This window comes from Protopterus annectens, chromosome 3.part1 (genome assembly GCF_019279795.1).
Source record: "Protopterus annectens isolate FY-2018-M chromosome 3.part1, PAN1.0, whole genome shotgun sequence".
Taxonomy (NCBI): domain Eukaryota; kingdom Metazoa; phylum Chordata; order Ceratodontiformes; family Protopteridae; genus Protopterus; species Protopterus annectens.
The window spans coordinates 49,612,110-49,629,004 of NC_056732.1; the positions used below are offsets into that span (position 1 = coordinate 49,612,110).

Sequence of the window (16,895 nt, forward strand, 5' to 3'; positions counted from 1 at the left end):
TCTTTCATAGGCTCTAAACTGGGCCAACCAGTATCCAAGCAAACTATCTGATCTCTATGGCCATCTCATTTTGTTACTGTCTGTACAACAAGTCGTTTCCCTCAAGCTCACTGTACCAGAGCAATAGCAGCCTCTGGAGCTTAGTACAAAGGAGTGGATGCCATGTCCATTCTGGAGGCTGCCACCTAGTCATCTGTACATACTTTCAGTAAATACTACAGGATAGATGCCTCTTCAAGGTCCAGAAAAGCCTTCACTAAATCAGTCCTCTCTGGCCTCTTGGACAGTTTTACTGCCGTTTAACCAATCTCGTTTACTTTCCCTTTAGACCCGCCTTTTGTTATTTTCTGTTGCCTTATTGCAGACTGAGGGGATTCTTCTTACGTCCTTATTTCCTTCTGTTTCACTTCCTTGTTGGGCATGTTTTTGTTTCTCTGGGGTCACTATGTTTCTCCTAGGACACTTCAGTTTTGTCAAGATTAGGTGCCCATACATCACATATGTACTTTACGCCTTGTGTGTAGGACATACTTCTGACATATGATGCCAGGAAGATGTAAAGCCTTTGGTATGCTTGGTGGACATCTGGCTGTCCTTGGCAGGATATCTCAAAAATAAAAAATATTGCAACTGTGAGAAGTTGACATCTACTGTTATCGTATGATCTTACATAATTGTACTGTGTCTTAGTGTACATTTTTAATATGTTATATGAGATCTTTGGTTTATGCATACTTTTGTTCTTTGTTTCAGAACGGTATACATATTGGCAGATATAGTTGATGAACAACTCAAGAGTCTGTGGTTCTCTCCATTCCAAGCAGAGGAAACTGACGCTGATGTGGAAATGGTACAGTATAATTTGAAAATCTTAAACAGGTTGCATTAGATGCTCGCTTGATTAATTCTGACACTTTGGAAATCGACATCTCTCCTGTTTGTGTATTAGTAATGTTACTAGTGGTAATAAAACAAATGTTAGCTAAAACCTACAAGTTAAAGTGGGAAATTGGAATTTTTATATGTTCTCTGAACTGATGGAGCACTTTCTTAAGTTGCTGTGTTATGAAATAGGCACTGTATGCTACCAATTGTTATTTGACCATTTGCGTGTTCTGCATAAAGGTGAAGTTTGTTAAAACCAGATTCTCTACTCTACTGACATATTGACATTTCCTAACCCATTTCAACATTGTTTGTGTTGAAGTTAATTTGTTTTCTGCCCTTTGTGTTTGTGCGTTGCATCATTCTGGTTTTGAGGGTATTTGCTGCTTGCCAGGTTATAGACAACTAGGTGTTCGCTGAAAGATTGGAGGAATCATATACATAAGATATAATATGCTTATATTAGTTTAAGATGGATTGTTTCGGAACATGTAATTTGAGTTCTGGTTGCTGTTTGCAAGTCTAGGTAATACAAACAGAAAGGGATTGGAATGGTAATACTTTCCATTCGTATATCTATTTGGGGGGAATAATATATTTGGTAATGTCTTCCTACAGATATCCACACCACTTCTCCCATTCCCATCAAAGTTGCTGGTTGCAGACATTATGAAACCTTAAAGAGGCAGGGTCAGGGCATGACGTGGGTCAGGGCATGATGTGGGTGCAGGTAGATTAGTGAGACTACTTTGTGGAAGTAATGACTAAGAAGCAAAATACATTGAACAGAAAATGTATATCCTTGTATGCTATAGATGTTCTTCGTGTTTCACTGTTACAGTCATCACCTGTGGGTTATCCCTGCTGTGGTAGGCCTCAGCCAGCCCGGATACCAGTGTCAGTGTTTTTCTGTGTCAGCTGCTGTCACCTGCAGACTGACGTCAGGTCGTCAGTGCTATAAAGCAAGGCAATTGATGCCATTGCATCAGTCTTTCTTGCTGTGGAGCCCATAGCAGAAGCAGTTCGCAAGTGTGCTGGTTGGTCACTACAGAGTTTGGAACACAGCTGAAAACATCTAAAGCCAAGTATCCCATTGGGGATCTCTTTTTCTTGCACTAACCGATATCCAAAAAAGTTAACAATTGTCTCGTTTGTGGTAAGCAAATCCCACAATGAGACTTCCATTCTTACTGCTTTACTTGTTTAGGCCCAGACCACGACATAGCCCACTGTCAGTTCTGTGCCCTCTTTAACGTGAGAAATATTCATCGGCGGGCTCTTTTTGTTGATAGTTATTTTCGTCCTCCATCTTCCCATATGGCGTTGGTTAACCAGCCATCAGCAGAACATCCGAAAAAGTGTAAGGATAAGGATAGAGACAGACCTCACAAGGCCAAGCCTTCCAACAACTCCTCCTCTAAACTGGTCGTCAGTACTCCGGAATTCAGTGAGGCGCTTTTGTAGCCCCTGATGCCCGATGCATTTGCCATGCAGACTCTACCGAGACCCTTTAGGAGTCCGGTATGCCGCAGAAATCTTCTTCGTCTTCAGAGCCTTTGGCAGTCTCTGTGTCGGTTGGGTCTGGAGCGCTAGGCGGGTACCGGCTTCCGAGGATGTCTTTTGCACTACCAATTCCAGTCAGAAACCAACGTCTTCACTACCGCTAATCTCAGACCGATGACTTCTCTTAGGCCTAGAAGCCAGGCCACCACTAGGAAATCTTCATCTAGCCACCATCTTCCTCCCACCCCTCCACCCCAGGCCCAGATGCTTAAGATGGCAGAAGATCTTATTTCCCCTATCAGGGCCAGTCAGGCTTCTTCTTTTAAAGAAAAAGACTTCCTTCTCCAGAATTATTGACAGAGCAGGATTCTGAGGAATCAGATTATTCAGACTTCGAGGAGGATCAGCAACCTCTTACTGCTTATGAGGATTCAAATGCAGAAGAATCCATCCCTTCTGCCTCCCCACCAGAAGATTTTTCCTCTGGGGAAACCCTCAGGGAGCATTTCCAATGGGAATCTCAGGACTTCCCTCAATCCAAGAAAAGGCTAAGAGAATTTCTAGACCTTCCTCAGCACAGACCTCTTGCCATTCCCCCTGTTTTAGATGTGGTGTATTATGTTTTCCTTGAATCCTGCTGAGCCCCGGATGCCCTTCCTCCAGCTCCCAGTAAGCCTGACAGGTATTACAGGGTACCAGACACCCACACATACCTGTACAGAAATCCCGCTGCAGACCCAGAGGTCATTACACAGGGCCGCAAAGGAGCTAGGGCTAGTTCAGCAAAGAATGCTACTCCTGATAAAGAGGCCAGAGCTCTGGACAGATTGAGAAAAAAGGTATATACCTCTGTAGCCTTAGCCATCTGAGCTCTCAGCTGTCAGTTCCATATGTTAAAATATCAACAGCACACTTTGGAACTATTAAAGCAAAAGATTTCTACTTTTCCCAACTGTTCCAATTCTAAGGAGCTAGCAAATTTATTGCACTCCTCTTGTCAAGTGAATAGGCATTCTTTACACTGTGGCTATGATGCACTAGACGCCTCTAGCAAGGCAGCATTGTCTTGATCTGTCATTCGGAGATGTGCATAGTTGAAGGAACAACCTCTACCCGATAATGTCAAGTAATTTTTCAGGGATACAAATTCAGTTTCTACGAACTCACAATCCCCAAAGGCTACCCAATCTTACCGCCAAATCAGTGGGATTAAAACAAGTCCAAACCCTCATATCCCGGGGGCAGTAGAACCTGTTCCCATAGATCAAGCAGGCAAAGGCTCCTATTCCAGGCTATTCCATGTCACCAGAAAGGAGGGCACTTGGCGACTAATCCTGGATCTATTCATTCTGAACACCTCCCTGGTGGTCCCCAAATTCAGAATGCTAACCTTGCAGCAGCTGCTGCCTATGCTGACAAAAAATGCCTGGTTAGTGACCCTTGACCTAAAAGATGCAAACCTTCATATCCCTATAAGTTAGTCCTGCAGAAAAGTCTTACGCTTCAGAGCAGGCTCACAGCACTTTCAGTTCTCTGCTCTTCCCTTTAGCTTATCTACTGCTCTCAGGGTTTTCACCAAATGTCTAGCCACGGCCATAACATTCTGCAGACAGAAAAAACATTCAGATTTATCCCTATCTGGACGACTGTCTCATCCAAGCAGAGAGCAAAGAAAAGCTCCTGCAGGACTTAGTCTTCGTCAAAACCCTTCTCACTTTCTTGGGATTCACCATCAACGAGAGGAAATCGAAGCAGACTCCCTCCAAGGAGTATCATCTTCCTGGGAGCTCTGCTGGACACAGCATCCCAAATGGCCTTCTTAACCCCAGAGAAGCAGAAATTCCCGTCTCTCTACTTTACTCAGCTGGCGTCCCTAAGTCAACTCACAGCAAGGAAGTTCTTGCAGGCTTTGGGATACATGGCTTTTTGCATCCTTCTGATTCCTCTGGCCGGACTGCACCTGAGAAAACTTCAGTGGTACCTAAGGAACCTTTGGTGCCAGCGTTCCGAACCTCTGGAGACTTATCTTCATCTGATCCCCTGTATAAGGGCAGAGTTGCTCTGGTGGGCAGAGACATGTGCCAAGAACCAGGACCCCCCCCTTCATTCACCGCTCAACAGGCCAGACCCTCACTAATGACACTTTGGAAGTCGCCTGGGGCGCCCACCTAGGGGGCAGATGCACCCTGGGCCATTGGGATGCCCAACACCTTCCCTTGCGCATCAACCAGAAGGAAATGCTTGCAGTACAGAAGGCTCTGACATCCTTCCAGCCTCATCTCAGGCCAGGGGTTCTGCTTGTCAAAACAGACAACACCACAGTAATGTGGTACATTAACAAACTGGGAGGGACTCACTCTTACCCACTGTGCAGGCTAGCCATGTACTTCTGCCTGACGGACTCATCCATGGGATTACACTTTATAGCCCAATACCTCCCAGGAATCAACAACACCCTGGCAAGCTACTTAAGCAGACACATGGTGAACCCCCACGAATGGCAGCTCCACAGAAAACTCTCCATAGAGTCACTCACGTGTGGGGAAACCCAGAGGTAGACTTATTTGCTTCTCACCTCAACCATCAGCTAAAGAAATTTTGCACCAGGGAATTTCACCATCTGTCATGCAGGCCTTAACCTTCCTTTGGAACTCCCTCTTTGTGTATGCCTTCCCCCCCTCTTCCTCTTGTTCCCAAGGTACTCATCAAGATCAGAGGAGGAGGCTCCCAAGGACATCCTTATTACTCCAGACTGGCCCAGGTAACATTGGTACCCCCCTGCTGTGCAGTCTCACATCTCAGCTTCCACAAATCCCAAACCTCTTGACTCAATCAAGGGGGGAAATGCTGCACCTAGACTTGCAAGACTCTCAAGCTATCAGCATGACTGATACTCCCAAGGTAAAGGAAAGGCCCCTGCTAAGCAAGTAGGTGCTGGACATTCTCACAGAATCCAGAAGGCCAAGCACCAGAAGATCTTACTCAGGAAAATGGAAAAGATTCTGCTCTTGGTGCCAGGCCAGAGGGCCAGTTCATCCCTACCTGCTGTCCCTCTCATCCTGGAATATCTAGCAGAGTTACTGAATAGTGGTCCCTCCTCTTCGGTTAAGATTCATGCTTCAGCCATTTTTGCTCACTTTAACACAGATCAGCCTTTGTTCTCTCACTCTTTGATTAAGCAATTCCTAAGAGGGGCTTCTAACATTAGGCCTCCCATGCCAGCCTGGGACCTTAATTTTGTTCAGGAAAAACTGACCCTACAATTCCTCTCTTGGAAGACTGCCTTTTTGCTGGCCATCACTTCAACCAGAATGGTTTCTGAACTCCAGGCACTGATGGCCATTAAGCCCTTCATCATTTTCCATGCAGACACGGTGTCCCTTAGGACTAACCCCTCCTTTATGTCCAAGGTGATATTTAATGCGACTCTCAACCAGGCCCTTCATCTGCCTACCTTCTTCCCTGACTCTCAAAACAAGGGAGGAAAGAATTCTGCACTCCCTAGATGTGCACAGGCAGCTAAGATACTACCTGGACCGTACTAAACCCTTCAGAAAAACAGACCAACTTCTTGTCAGTTTTGCCTTAGGGGCAGAGGGGAAGCCCATCTCCAAGCAGACTTATCTCTAAATGGATATCACACTGTATCCATTTCTGCTACAGTTTTCAAGGGAAACCTCCCCCTGAGTCTGTTTGTACCCATTTCACTAAGACAGCCTCCACTTCCACAGCATTCCTCAGAGGAGTCCCCACCAGGGACATCTTGGAAGCTGCCACCTGGACTTCTGTCCATACCTTCAGTAAGGATTACCACCTTCCTCTTTTCTCCAAGGCTAGGGCAGGGTTTGCATCTGTAGTACTGCAGGGCCTCCTTACTCCTGCCTAGGTCTCTCCATTTTCCCACCACCCCTGTCTTCAGCTTTAGGAATTTTCAAACAGGTGATGACTGCAACAGTGAATACACTCGAACATCTACCTTTATGGTAATGTTCGAGTGTATTCACTGTTGCAGTCCTGGTTTCCCTCCCTCCTTCCCCCTTATATCTTCTTTCCTTTGGGAGACATAAGCTTCTTGGGGGTGGTTGTTCACCACCATGTTTTCTGTATCTTATCTCTTGAGACTTCTGTTTGGTTAGGGCAAGAAAAACTGATGTAATTGCGTCTGCTGCCTTGCTTTATAGCACTGGCGACCTGATGTCAGTCTGCAGGCGACAGCAGCTGATGCAGAAAAACATTGACTCTGGTATTTGGGCCGGCTCAGGGCTACCACAGCAGAGATAACCCACAGGTGATGACTGCAACATTGAGTACACTCGAACATCTGCATTTATGGTAAGTGTACACAACTGTACTATGTTTTGAATCTGTTAGATGTGAGTTGTTTAATTTACTTTTTCCAAGTATGAGATGCAGCCATATCTCTCAACCTCTTAGCACAAGAAATCTGAACAAACCTAAAATAATAGGGAGGACAAATGCCAAAAATTAGGGTTATATTTTAAATATTACTGTTGCAAGCATAGAACGTTGTTAGAATAAAATAATTTGTGTTCTCATATATTTTCTGGAGGATATAATGTCTGAAACTCAAATGTATGTCATTATTTAGTGACTTCAGTCTTCACAGATTTGCCAGAAAACCACAAATTTTATGAGGATCATACCAAAAATATGGGGCAAAAATCTGGACAGTTGATAGGTATTGGTGCAGCTAGAATATTTGCATCTTCCTTTAATTGGCTGATTCTCATTTCAGTAACTTTACTTTGTAATCATTGAATATTGTGCTGATTAAAGATGTGACTAATCATCCATAATCCAACTCCGGGGCTAACTGAAGTGCAAGTAAGTTCCCCAGGTAGCCAAAAGAATTGAGATTTAGAGATACCTTTGAATAGTTAGCAAGAGTGTGTCATGCATTGGGTTAGTGGTATAATCTAAACCTATTAAGTATTTTAACATATTTTGCTTAAAATGTATCTTTTTATTTTGTTTGCTGAGCTGTATAACAGAGTACATGTTCATCGTGCATACAGCTGCAGTAATGACAGATGGGGTTTTCAGCCGTCAGGCGGTCCCTCGGTCGGCCGAATTCCAAAGTCTTGGTCCGGCGTCGGTTGTTGTCGCTTACTCTTCTGACGTCAGGAAGGCCAGAGTATATAAGACACAGCCGACGCCATGTTCTTCAGTCTTTTTTGCCGCGCGGTGCCCGAAGCAGAAGCAGTTCGCAAGTGCCGGTCGGCCAGCTCCTGAATTACGAAAATATTTGGAACCGAAGTCTTCTTTAAAGCTAAGTACCCTGTTGGGGAAACTTTTCTTGCCTCAGACCGATGTCAGAAAAAGTTAATAATTGTATTTCTTGTGGGAAGCAAATACCGCATAAGGATTTCCATTCCCTTTGCATACCTTGTTTGGGCCCAGACCACGACGTCTCGGGCTGTCGCTTTTGCGCTACCTTTAATAAACGCACTATCAAGCGTCGGGCGGAGTTCGCCCAACATTATTTTGGAAAAGCGTTTGACTATAAAATGTCGTCGGACACTCCGACTACCGTTTTACCCAAAAAATGCAGGGAAAAGGACCGACACGCGAAGACCGTGGTCTCCGCTGACACCACACCGAAACAGGCTCCACGTGCTCCGGTTCTCAGTGAGACGCCTTTGCAGTCCCTGACCGCCGACGACACGTCTCTGGCGGTGTCCTCTGTACCTGAGACCGCAGGCCCTTCGGCTCTTTCCCAAACTACTACCGAAGCCCCGGCTTCTTTTGAACCTATTAATGTGGACAGGTCCACCTCTGCCCATGGTGTTTTTAGGCCTTCATCGACTTTTTCTATTAAGGCTTTTACTAAAGCCAAAGCAGTCAGGCATCACACTAGGCCTGTTGCACAAGGCCCATCTTCTGCACCCTTGCCTAAGAAACACATGCTTAAGATGGCAGAAGACCTTATTACACTTATCAGAGGTTCCCAGCCTCCTCCTGATAAGAGACCCAGAGTAGAGGAAGAATCTCCATCTTCTGACCAGGGATCCATTATTTCGGAGCATTCTGATGCAGAGGAACACTCTTATTCTCCCTTTGAGGATTCGGATGCTGAGCAATCCATCCCTTCTGTGTCCCCCCCTGAGGATTTTTCTTTTGGGGAAACCCTGCACACCTTGGGAGCACTTCCATTGGGAAGGCCAAGACTTTTCCGACTCCAAGAAAAGACTTAGGGAATTTCTCTGGTTACCTCAACACAGACCTCTGGCTATACCCCCTGTTTTGGAGGTACTGGATGATGTCTATTCGGAGGCTTGTCTTAACCCTGATTCTCTGCCTCCAGCCCCAGTAAAACCTGATAGATATTACAGAGTACCCACTTCTCACCAATTTCTCTATAAAGGCCATAATGCTGACCCTGAAACCATTTCTCAAGGCCCTAAGGGATTAAAAGCCGCCACTGCCAAGAATCCACTCCCTGCAGAAAGGGAATCCAGATCTCTAGAAAGGTGGGGTAAGAAGGTATATACCTCGGCCACCCTAGCCATGAGGGCCTTAAACTGTCAGTTTCATATGATAAAATATCAACAGTACTTGTTATCACAATTAAAGAACAAAATGTCAAATCTTGAACAACCAGATTTAAAAGAGTTACAGGAGAGCGGCTGCTACAGGGTCAGTCATCCGTAGACATGCCTGGCTTAGGGAGCAAACTTTACCGGATCATGTGAAAGCTAAACTTCTTGATGCCCCTTTGCAAAAGGATGTTCTTTTTGGTACTAATGCTGAGGATATACTACGAAAAATGGAGGAAAAAGCCAAGTCTATGCAAACTGTCAAAGCCTTCCTACAGGTCCAGCCACCACGGTTTAGCAGGAATTGGCCTTCAAAAAACTGGTCCTTTCCAGCCAGTGACAAGCCCCAAAGAGGTAGATACAGACGCACAAGGGGCAGAGGGCAATCACAAGGATCATACAGAGGCAGACAATGGCAATCTCCAGCACCAAGAGGTGGTGAAGACAGTGCACAACAATACAGGAAGCAAACTCAATGACTCCCTCATTTCCATGCCAAGCCATTTTCAGTTGGCAGCACCTTTGGGAGGGAAACTAGCATTATTTGCAAGCAATTGGCATATTGTCACAACAGACAAATGGATACTGGACATTATAAACAGAGGCTACAAATTTCAATTCCACACTCTTCCAAAAAAGAGAGGCATGCCAAACCTGCCACAAAATCAAAGGGCAGAGGCACAACTGCAAATTTCAAAGCTCCTAAACATGAGAGCTATACAGAAGGTACCTACGCACCAACAAGGTCAAGGATTTTATTCAAGACTCTTTCTGGTACCAAGAAAAGGATCCGACTGGAGACCCATTCTGGACTTATCCATCCTAAACACATACCTACTCGTACCAAAATTCAAGATGCTCACATTACAGCAACTTCTTCCCATGCTGGGCAAGGAGTTTTGGCTGGTAACATTGGACCTCAAGGAGGCATACCTGCATGTCCCAATCAGACAAAGTTGCAGAAGATACCTCAGATTTCTTGCAGGTTCAATTCACTATCAATTCTCTGCATTGCCCTTTGGCTTATCTACTGCGCCCAGAGTATTCACAAAGTGCCTGGCATCAGTGATCGCCTACTGCAGACTACAAGGGATACAAATTTACCCTTATCTGGACGACTGCCTGATCCAAGCGGACAGCAAACACAGACTACTAGAACATCTGGCATATGTGACACGGTTACTGCTTTCTCTGGGATACACCATCAACAAGGAGAAATCAAGGCTAACACCAGTCCAGAAAATAACCTTCCTGGGTGCCAGCTTGGACACAAACACCCAGATGGCATATCTTACGCCAGAACAAGGGCAACTACCTCAGTACTTCAAAACACTAGCAAAAAGTACCAGGCTTACTGCAAGGAAAATCCTGCAGGCTCTGGGATTCATGGCATCTTGCTTTCTTCTAATCCCATGTGCAAAGCTGCATATGAGGAAACTTCAATGGTACCTAAAAAAATCTATGGTCTCAACCCAGTCACAGTTTGGAAGCAATTATACCAATAATTCCATGTCTACAAAAGGAATTTCTATGGTGGGCACAAGCATGTCAAGTAAACACAGGCCTCCCATTCTGCAAGCCTCAAGCAAATCAAGTCTTAACCACAGACGCCTCAGATTACGCCTGGGGGGCACACATGAAGGACAGGTGCATTCAGGGAAGATGGTCCCAAAAGGAAAAGCACCTTCACATCAATCAAAAAGAAATGCTAGCAGTAATAAATGCAATTACAGCTTTCAAAGACTTCCTGCATCCAGGACAACTACTGATAAAAACAGACAACACCACGGTAATGTGGTACATAAACAAACAAGGAGGAACACATTCATACCCCTTGTGCAGACTAGCCATGACTCTTTGGAACTTGGCTCTGGAAAGACAAATCGAGCTTCAAGCACAATATCTGCCAGGACTGGAAAACACACTGGCAGATACTCTGAGCAGGAATATGATAGACCCACACGAATGGGAGTTACATCCTCAGGTGTTTGCAGAGATAATTCAAGCATGGGGGAGGCCAGACATAGATCTTTTTGCCTCCCACAGGAACCATCAATTGACAAAGTTTTGTTCAAGGACCTTCCATCCAAAGGCCTGGAAAGTGGACGCCTTTTCATTCAGTTGGACAGCATGGACAGTTTATGCATTCCCACCTCTGCCTCTATTGCCCAAGGTACTGTTGAAAGCAAGAGCAGACAAACCAAGGATGATACTGATTGCACCAGATTGGCCAAGGCAACACTGATATCCACTCCTGAGGAGTCTAATCCATTCTCCTCCCTGGGCCTTGCCTATAATACCACTTCAGCTGACTCAGAACAGCTACAAGACCCTGCACAGTCAGCTGAAGACACTCAACCTCGCTGCATGGAAAATTCCTTAACACCACAACACACCCTTCTCTCCAAGGAGGTGCAGGATGTCATTTTGGAGGCCAGAAGACCATCAACTAGAAAAGCTTACTCCGCAAAATGGAAGCGGTTTTGCTGTTGGAATGAGAAAAGAGGCCAGGATCCTAGGAAGTTGAACTTGCCTCGGGTTTTACAGTACCTAGCTGAGCTACTGAACAGTGGACTTTCATTTTCTTCCATTAAAATACATGCCTCAGCCATCTCTGCAGAATACAACACAGACCCCCCTTTGTTCTCTCAACCACTCTTACGACAGTTCCTCAGAGGGGCTAAGAATATAAGACCGCCAAGGAAGCAACCAATACCAGCCTGGGACCTTAACTACATTCTGGAAAAATTAACATTGCCTCCCTTTGAACCTGCTGCCTCAACAGATCTGCAATATTTGTCCTGGAAAACAGCTTTTCTTCTGGCCATTACTTCAGCTCGTAGGGTTTCTGAATTACAGGCCCTCATGGCGGTGCAGCCTTTCCTCATCTTCCATCAGGATAGGGTTTCCCTTCATACTAACCCGTCCTTTATGCCAAAAGTTGTATCCAGGGTAGCTCTAAACCAAGCCATACACCTACCTACCTTTTATCCTAATCCTCAAAACAAAGGGGAAAGGCTGCTTCACTCCTTAGACATTCATAGGCAGCTACATTACTATTTGGACAGAACAAAGTCAATCAGGAAATCAGACCAGCTTTTTGTGTCCTATGCCCTGAGGGCTCCTGGGAAACCAGTGACCAAACAGACCATTTCCAAGTGGATTGGCCACTGCATACGTTTTTGTTACTCCCATCATGGGAAACCTGTCCCCAATGGTATCATATCTCACTCCACCAGGGCAACAGCCACCTCTACAGCCTTCCTTAGAGGTGTGCCTACTAAGGATATCTTGGAGGCAGCCACTTGGAGTTCTGTACATACCTTCACAAAACACTACCATCTGCCTTTATACTCCAGAACAAGAGCAGGCTTTGCCACTGCTGTTTTGCAGGGCATTCTGGCTCAACCCAGTTCCTCATAATACCTACCACCCTATGCATAGCTTTGGGACTCTACCCATCTGTCATTACTGCAGCTGTATGCACGATGAACATAGTACAGTTTTGTACCTACCATAAATGTAGATGTTCGAGTGCTGATACAGCTGCAGTACAGGTTTCCCTCCCTCCTTCCCCTCTTGGTAGGCCTTGGGGCCTAAAAAACCTCTTCATACCTCCTGACTGGGTTATCCTGCTATGTTTTATTTGCTTGCTTTTATGGTTTAGTTTTATTTATGTATTGCCTTCCTTTTTGGGGGCACCTGACATCTGGGGCAAGAAAGACTGAAGAACATGGCGTCGGCTGTGTCTTGTATACTCTGGCCTTCCTGACGTCAGAAGAGTAAGCGACAACAACCGACGCCGGACCAAGACTTTGGAATTCGACCGACCGAGGGACCGCCTGACGGCTGAAAACCCCATCTGTCATTACTGCAGCTGTTTCAGCACTCGAACATCTACATTTATGGTAGGTACAAAACTGTACTTTTTTAGCACCCTGTCACACAAACCAAGAACTTTAGTCTACATGTATAACAGCAGGAAAAACACCATATTTTAATACATACATATTTTTGGTACACTTCCACATCCTCCCACCAACAGATCAAGATCACAACATTTTAATGCTTAAATCCAGCCTTTATCTCATTACAGTATAAATACGGTATATATTACTGTCATTAAAAAGTATCTTTTTTCTTTTAACATTACTAGCATAAACAGTCACCAATAAGACTCCCTCTCCTCACGTTTAAAATACTCCTATGTACTGTGCAGAACTATTTTATGATATACCATGCAGTTTACTTCAAGAAATGTATTCTGCACATTTTTCTTCTAAATATTAATGCTGTAATAGGAATTCTGCCAATTTAACACAGTACAGAAACGTCCAGTTGTTTTTAACCACTTCTTGCAGAAGCAAAATTCAGATATCTAGATTCATATGGAGTCATAGAAGATAATTTTGACGGAAAAAAAACAAAAGCTGTTTGCCAAAAGACTCCTTTGAACAGCTCACCATTTTTTTCCCGGAGTTGTATATACCAACTCCAAGGTCGACAGCAGTGGAGAAAAAAGCAAACTCCACTGTCCGCAAAGTAATTTCAGCAAACAGCACTCACTATTTTTGCATTTGCCAATATTATGTTCATTCAGACAGCGTGCTCCCCTTATGTCCAGTCTGCTTCTCATGAAAACTACACTTTACAACTCTTCCACTCATTTCCTACTTTCACATTATTTCATGACTTTTCTCATCATCTTCACCACTCAGCACCAGTCACGGGTTCAAGTCTGAGGTACTTCTGAATTTTCTAGTAAGCTCCTGGGCTATTTTCCTGTCACTCAATCACTTTCCTGTGGAACAATGGAAGTGGTCTCTCTGTGTTGTGATATTGTCAGAGGAATGAAAACGATAGTCCCCATTTCTTCCTTAGTCTGTTCTGCATCCAAAAATGTTTTGATTTTTTAGGAAAAAAATTCTAAAAACATCTGGATATAGCATTTTGAATCTCAGCATCCTCTGATTGCAGAATAAACTCTCTTCTGCCCTGGTGTACAGTGAGTAATTATTTTCCACAAGCACACTGGTGACCTCATTTGTTAATACTTTTTCCACAGTTTTTTTTAACAACTTTATTGAATTATTACTTAAGACACAGGCAAACACATTTACTTAAAAGAAAAACAAACCATATTAGCATTTTCCCAGTGCAAATATTATGCGTCACATCTATTCTTTTGTATATTTATCCTCAATTCAGCATTACAAAAATTGATTAATTCCTACCTTCCTTTAAACCTCACTCCTCCACAAAACATTATCCTGCACATACTGATGTCCTTTTGTATCTCTGTTGCAGTATTCTAAACAGAGGGAATCTCCTGCCCAGGGGACCCCAATGCTTGACCAGTGTACCAAAGCCTAATGCACGCAATACATCACACCCATACTCCCCACACAGAACATAGGTCATAAAAGGAACATATGAACACAGCTACTCAGAACTTCCTTGCCGCCAGTTTGAACTCCATTATTGCTAGTTGGTCTGAACGCCTTATTGTTGTGCTTAATATCTAGCCGCCAGATAAGTGCCTCATTAGGGCTGTTTTTTTTATTTATTTATTTTTTCTTTTCTTGATTTTGTAATTTATTTTGCTCCCTAGAGTTCGTCATCCAAAAAGGGAAAATGTCAGTGTGGGAGGCAGATTCCGCATAAGGATCGTCACAAACACTGTCTTTTTTGTTTGGGTGCTTCCACGACCATACTTCTTGTAGTAGCTCTAAGACATTTGTGCATAAGACAATTAGAAGCCATTTATCTTGGAAAGCAGCAGATTGAACCGTTAGCCCAGGGTACCATGGCAGACTCTTTTAACCCTGAGATACTCCTGCTAGGTAAGAAGGCCAAGAAGTCTCGGACAGATTCTTTAGCTGTTCAGCCACCACCAGATGTCCCTCTAGAAGTGGGTAATAGTTGTGTAGGTCATTCAGTGTCTACATTGGATTCCTGTGCTGCGACTCCATTGGAGGCCAGCATGGACCTGTCTTTTTGCACGTCCTCTGAAGCTTTGTAGGTGTCTGCTCTGGTCATCAAGGGGGAACAGTGGTTGATTATTTCACAGGGTCCTAGAGGGATTCCACAGATATTGGTCAGGGAAGATGTTCTGCATTCTCTTATCAAATCTTGCCAAGGGTCAAAATCTCTGGTGTTTGCTAGGGCTGATGTCCCTTCCAAAAAAAAAAACAAAAAAAGCGAAGCATGTTGTTGTCTGCCTTAAGGATCCTCAAAGGGATGCCAAGAGTTTACTTAGGGCTTGTTTTCTGCTCTGATGGCTCTGAAGCCTCCTCAAGGTGTTTCAGTGACTTTGCATCCTTGTACCTTTACCCCTTCTAAATGGCTTAGGGAACCCAATTCCTTGGATGAGGATTCAGTGTTTCATGAGGTGTATTTGTCCTGTTCTTCACAGATACCTTCGCCTTTCGCTTATGATTCTGATGAGGAGGAGTCTGTTCGTCCTTAGTCTCCTTTTGAGGAAACGTCCTTTGGGTACTTAATTGCTAGGATGATGGAATACTTTAAGTGAGTTTGTTCTCAAGTGTCTGATATTCAGAGGAGATATTAGGAGTTGGAGGTGGATACTCCTAAACCATCGGCAGTTCCTCCTGTGTTGGCTGCCTTGTTAGAGACTTTCAATGCTGCTTCCAAGGCTAATGATCATCAACCTCCTGCTCTTAAGAAACCTGATAGGTGCTATAAGGTCCCCGAGGATTGTCTGTTTTTATGTAAATGCTCTTCTGCTGATCCTGCTGTGGTGTAAGTCTCTTCTAAGCTCTTGCCCGCTTTCAAACTTTTGCCTTCTGATAAGGATAGTAGGGCAATGGAGAGGATTGGTAAAAGAGTTTACACTGGTTCTACTTTGGCCTTTAGGTCTGTTAATTACCAGATCCACATGACCAGATATGCTCTATCCTTGACTGCTAAGACTTATTCTGAAGGCAAATCCTCTGCCATATGTATTTTAGGTTCTGCTTCTCAAGTGGCTCGCCACTCTAAGTATAGCTATGATGTTACTGATGGCTCTTCGTGGGTTACAGATTTTAGGTCTCTCATAAGGTGTTATTCTTGGTTTCATCTCCAGTCTCTGTCTGAGGACATTAAGGCCAAGTTGTTGGATGCTCCTTTGGATAATAAGCATCCTTCTGAGACTGCTGCTGCTAACCTGTTTAAATCTCTTCAAGAGAAGGCCTAAGCCTTGCAGGACCTTAAACATATTTTTGTCTCAGCTATCCCCTAAGTTCCAGAGAAATTATCCTTCTTGATCTGCTTTTGTTCGCAGGCAACCCCACCAAGCCTCCAAGGGCAGGAAGGATGGTAGGTGGGCCCCCTCTGCTATGGCTTCTCAGATTTCTGTGGCCCAGAAGCCTCCTTTGTCTGATAAACATGCTTCTCTTTGACAGTTTGCCCTGCCTTCTCTTAGACCAGGTCCCTTCGGCTTTCTCTTTTTCTTCCAAATTGACATCTCATTTCTTCATACTCTTGAGTTCTTTCTATCATTTCTTAGGGTCACTTCATGCTATGGAAGTATCTCCTTCCTTTTTCAAAGATTCCTCAACCTTGTTTAGAACAACTTCCTCATTTCCTGGAGGTTCTAGTGTCCCCTGTGAACCAAGGAAACCATTCAACCTGCCCCTGCCAAGTGGGAAAGGTTTTTTTTTTATTCCAGGATGTTCGCGATTCCTCGGAAGGAGGGAGATTGGAGACCTATTCTGGATCTCCCTTCTCAGCACCTTTTTCAAGGTCACTCCTTTTCAGATGCTTACTCTTCAAATCCTGATCTGAAGTACTTGACTTAATTTGATCATCAACCTGTGGGAATCTGATCCAGATCGGATCCAAGATGGCAGCTTCACCAGCATCTGATCCGAGCTCCAAGCTCCTCCCCTTACCCATAATACCCCTCCATCTCCTTCCTTCCCTCATTTGCCGCGGCTTGCCGAGCAT

At 44.4% G+C, this 16,895-nt stretch overlaps 1 protein-coding gene across 4 annotated transcripts in view; it reads left to right on the plus strand.

The window, feature by feature from the left end:
- The window catches only part of VIRMA (vir like m6A methyltransferase associated), a 1,734,630-nt gene that overhangs the window by 1,536,497 nt on the left and 181,238 nt on the right, over positions 1-16,895 (plus strand). For all 4 annotated transcript variants that reach the window (XM_044066546.1, XM_044066545.1, XM_044066547.1 and 1 more), the window contains one exon: positions 754-850. In XM_044066546.1, coding sequence (XP_043922481.1) covers positions 754-850 — 97 coding nt within the window. The remainder of the gene's footprint in view (positions 1-753; positions 851-16,895) is intronic.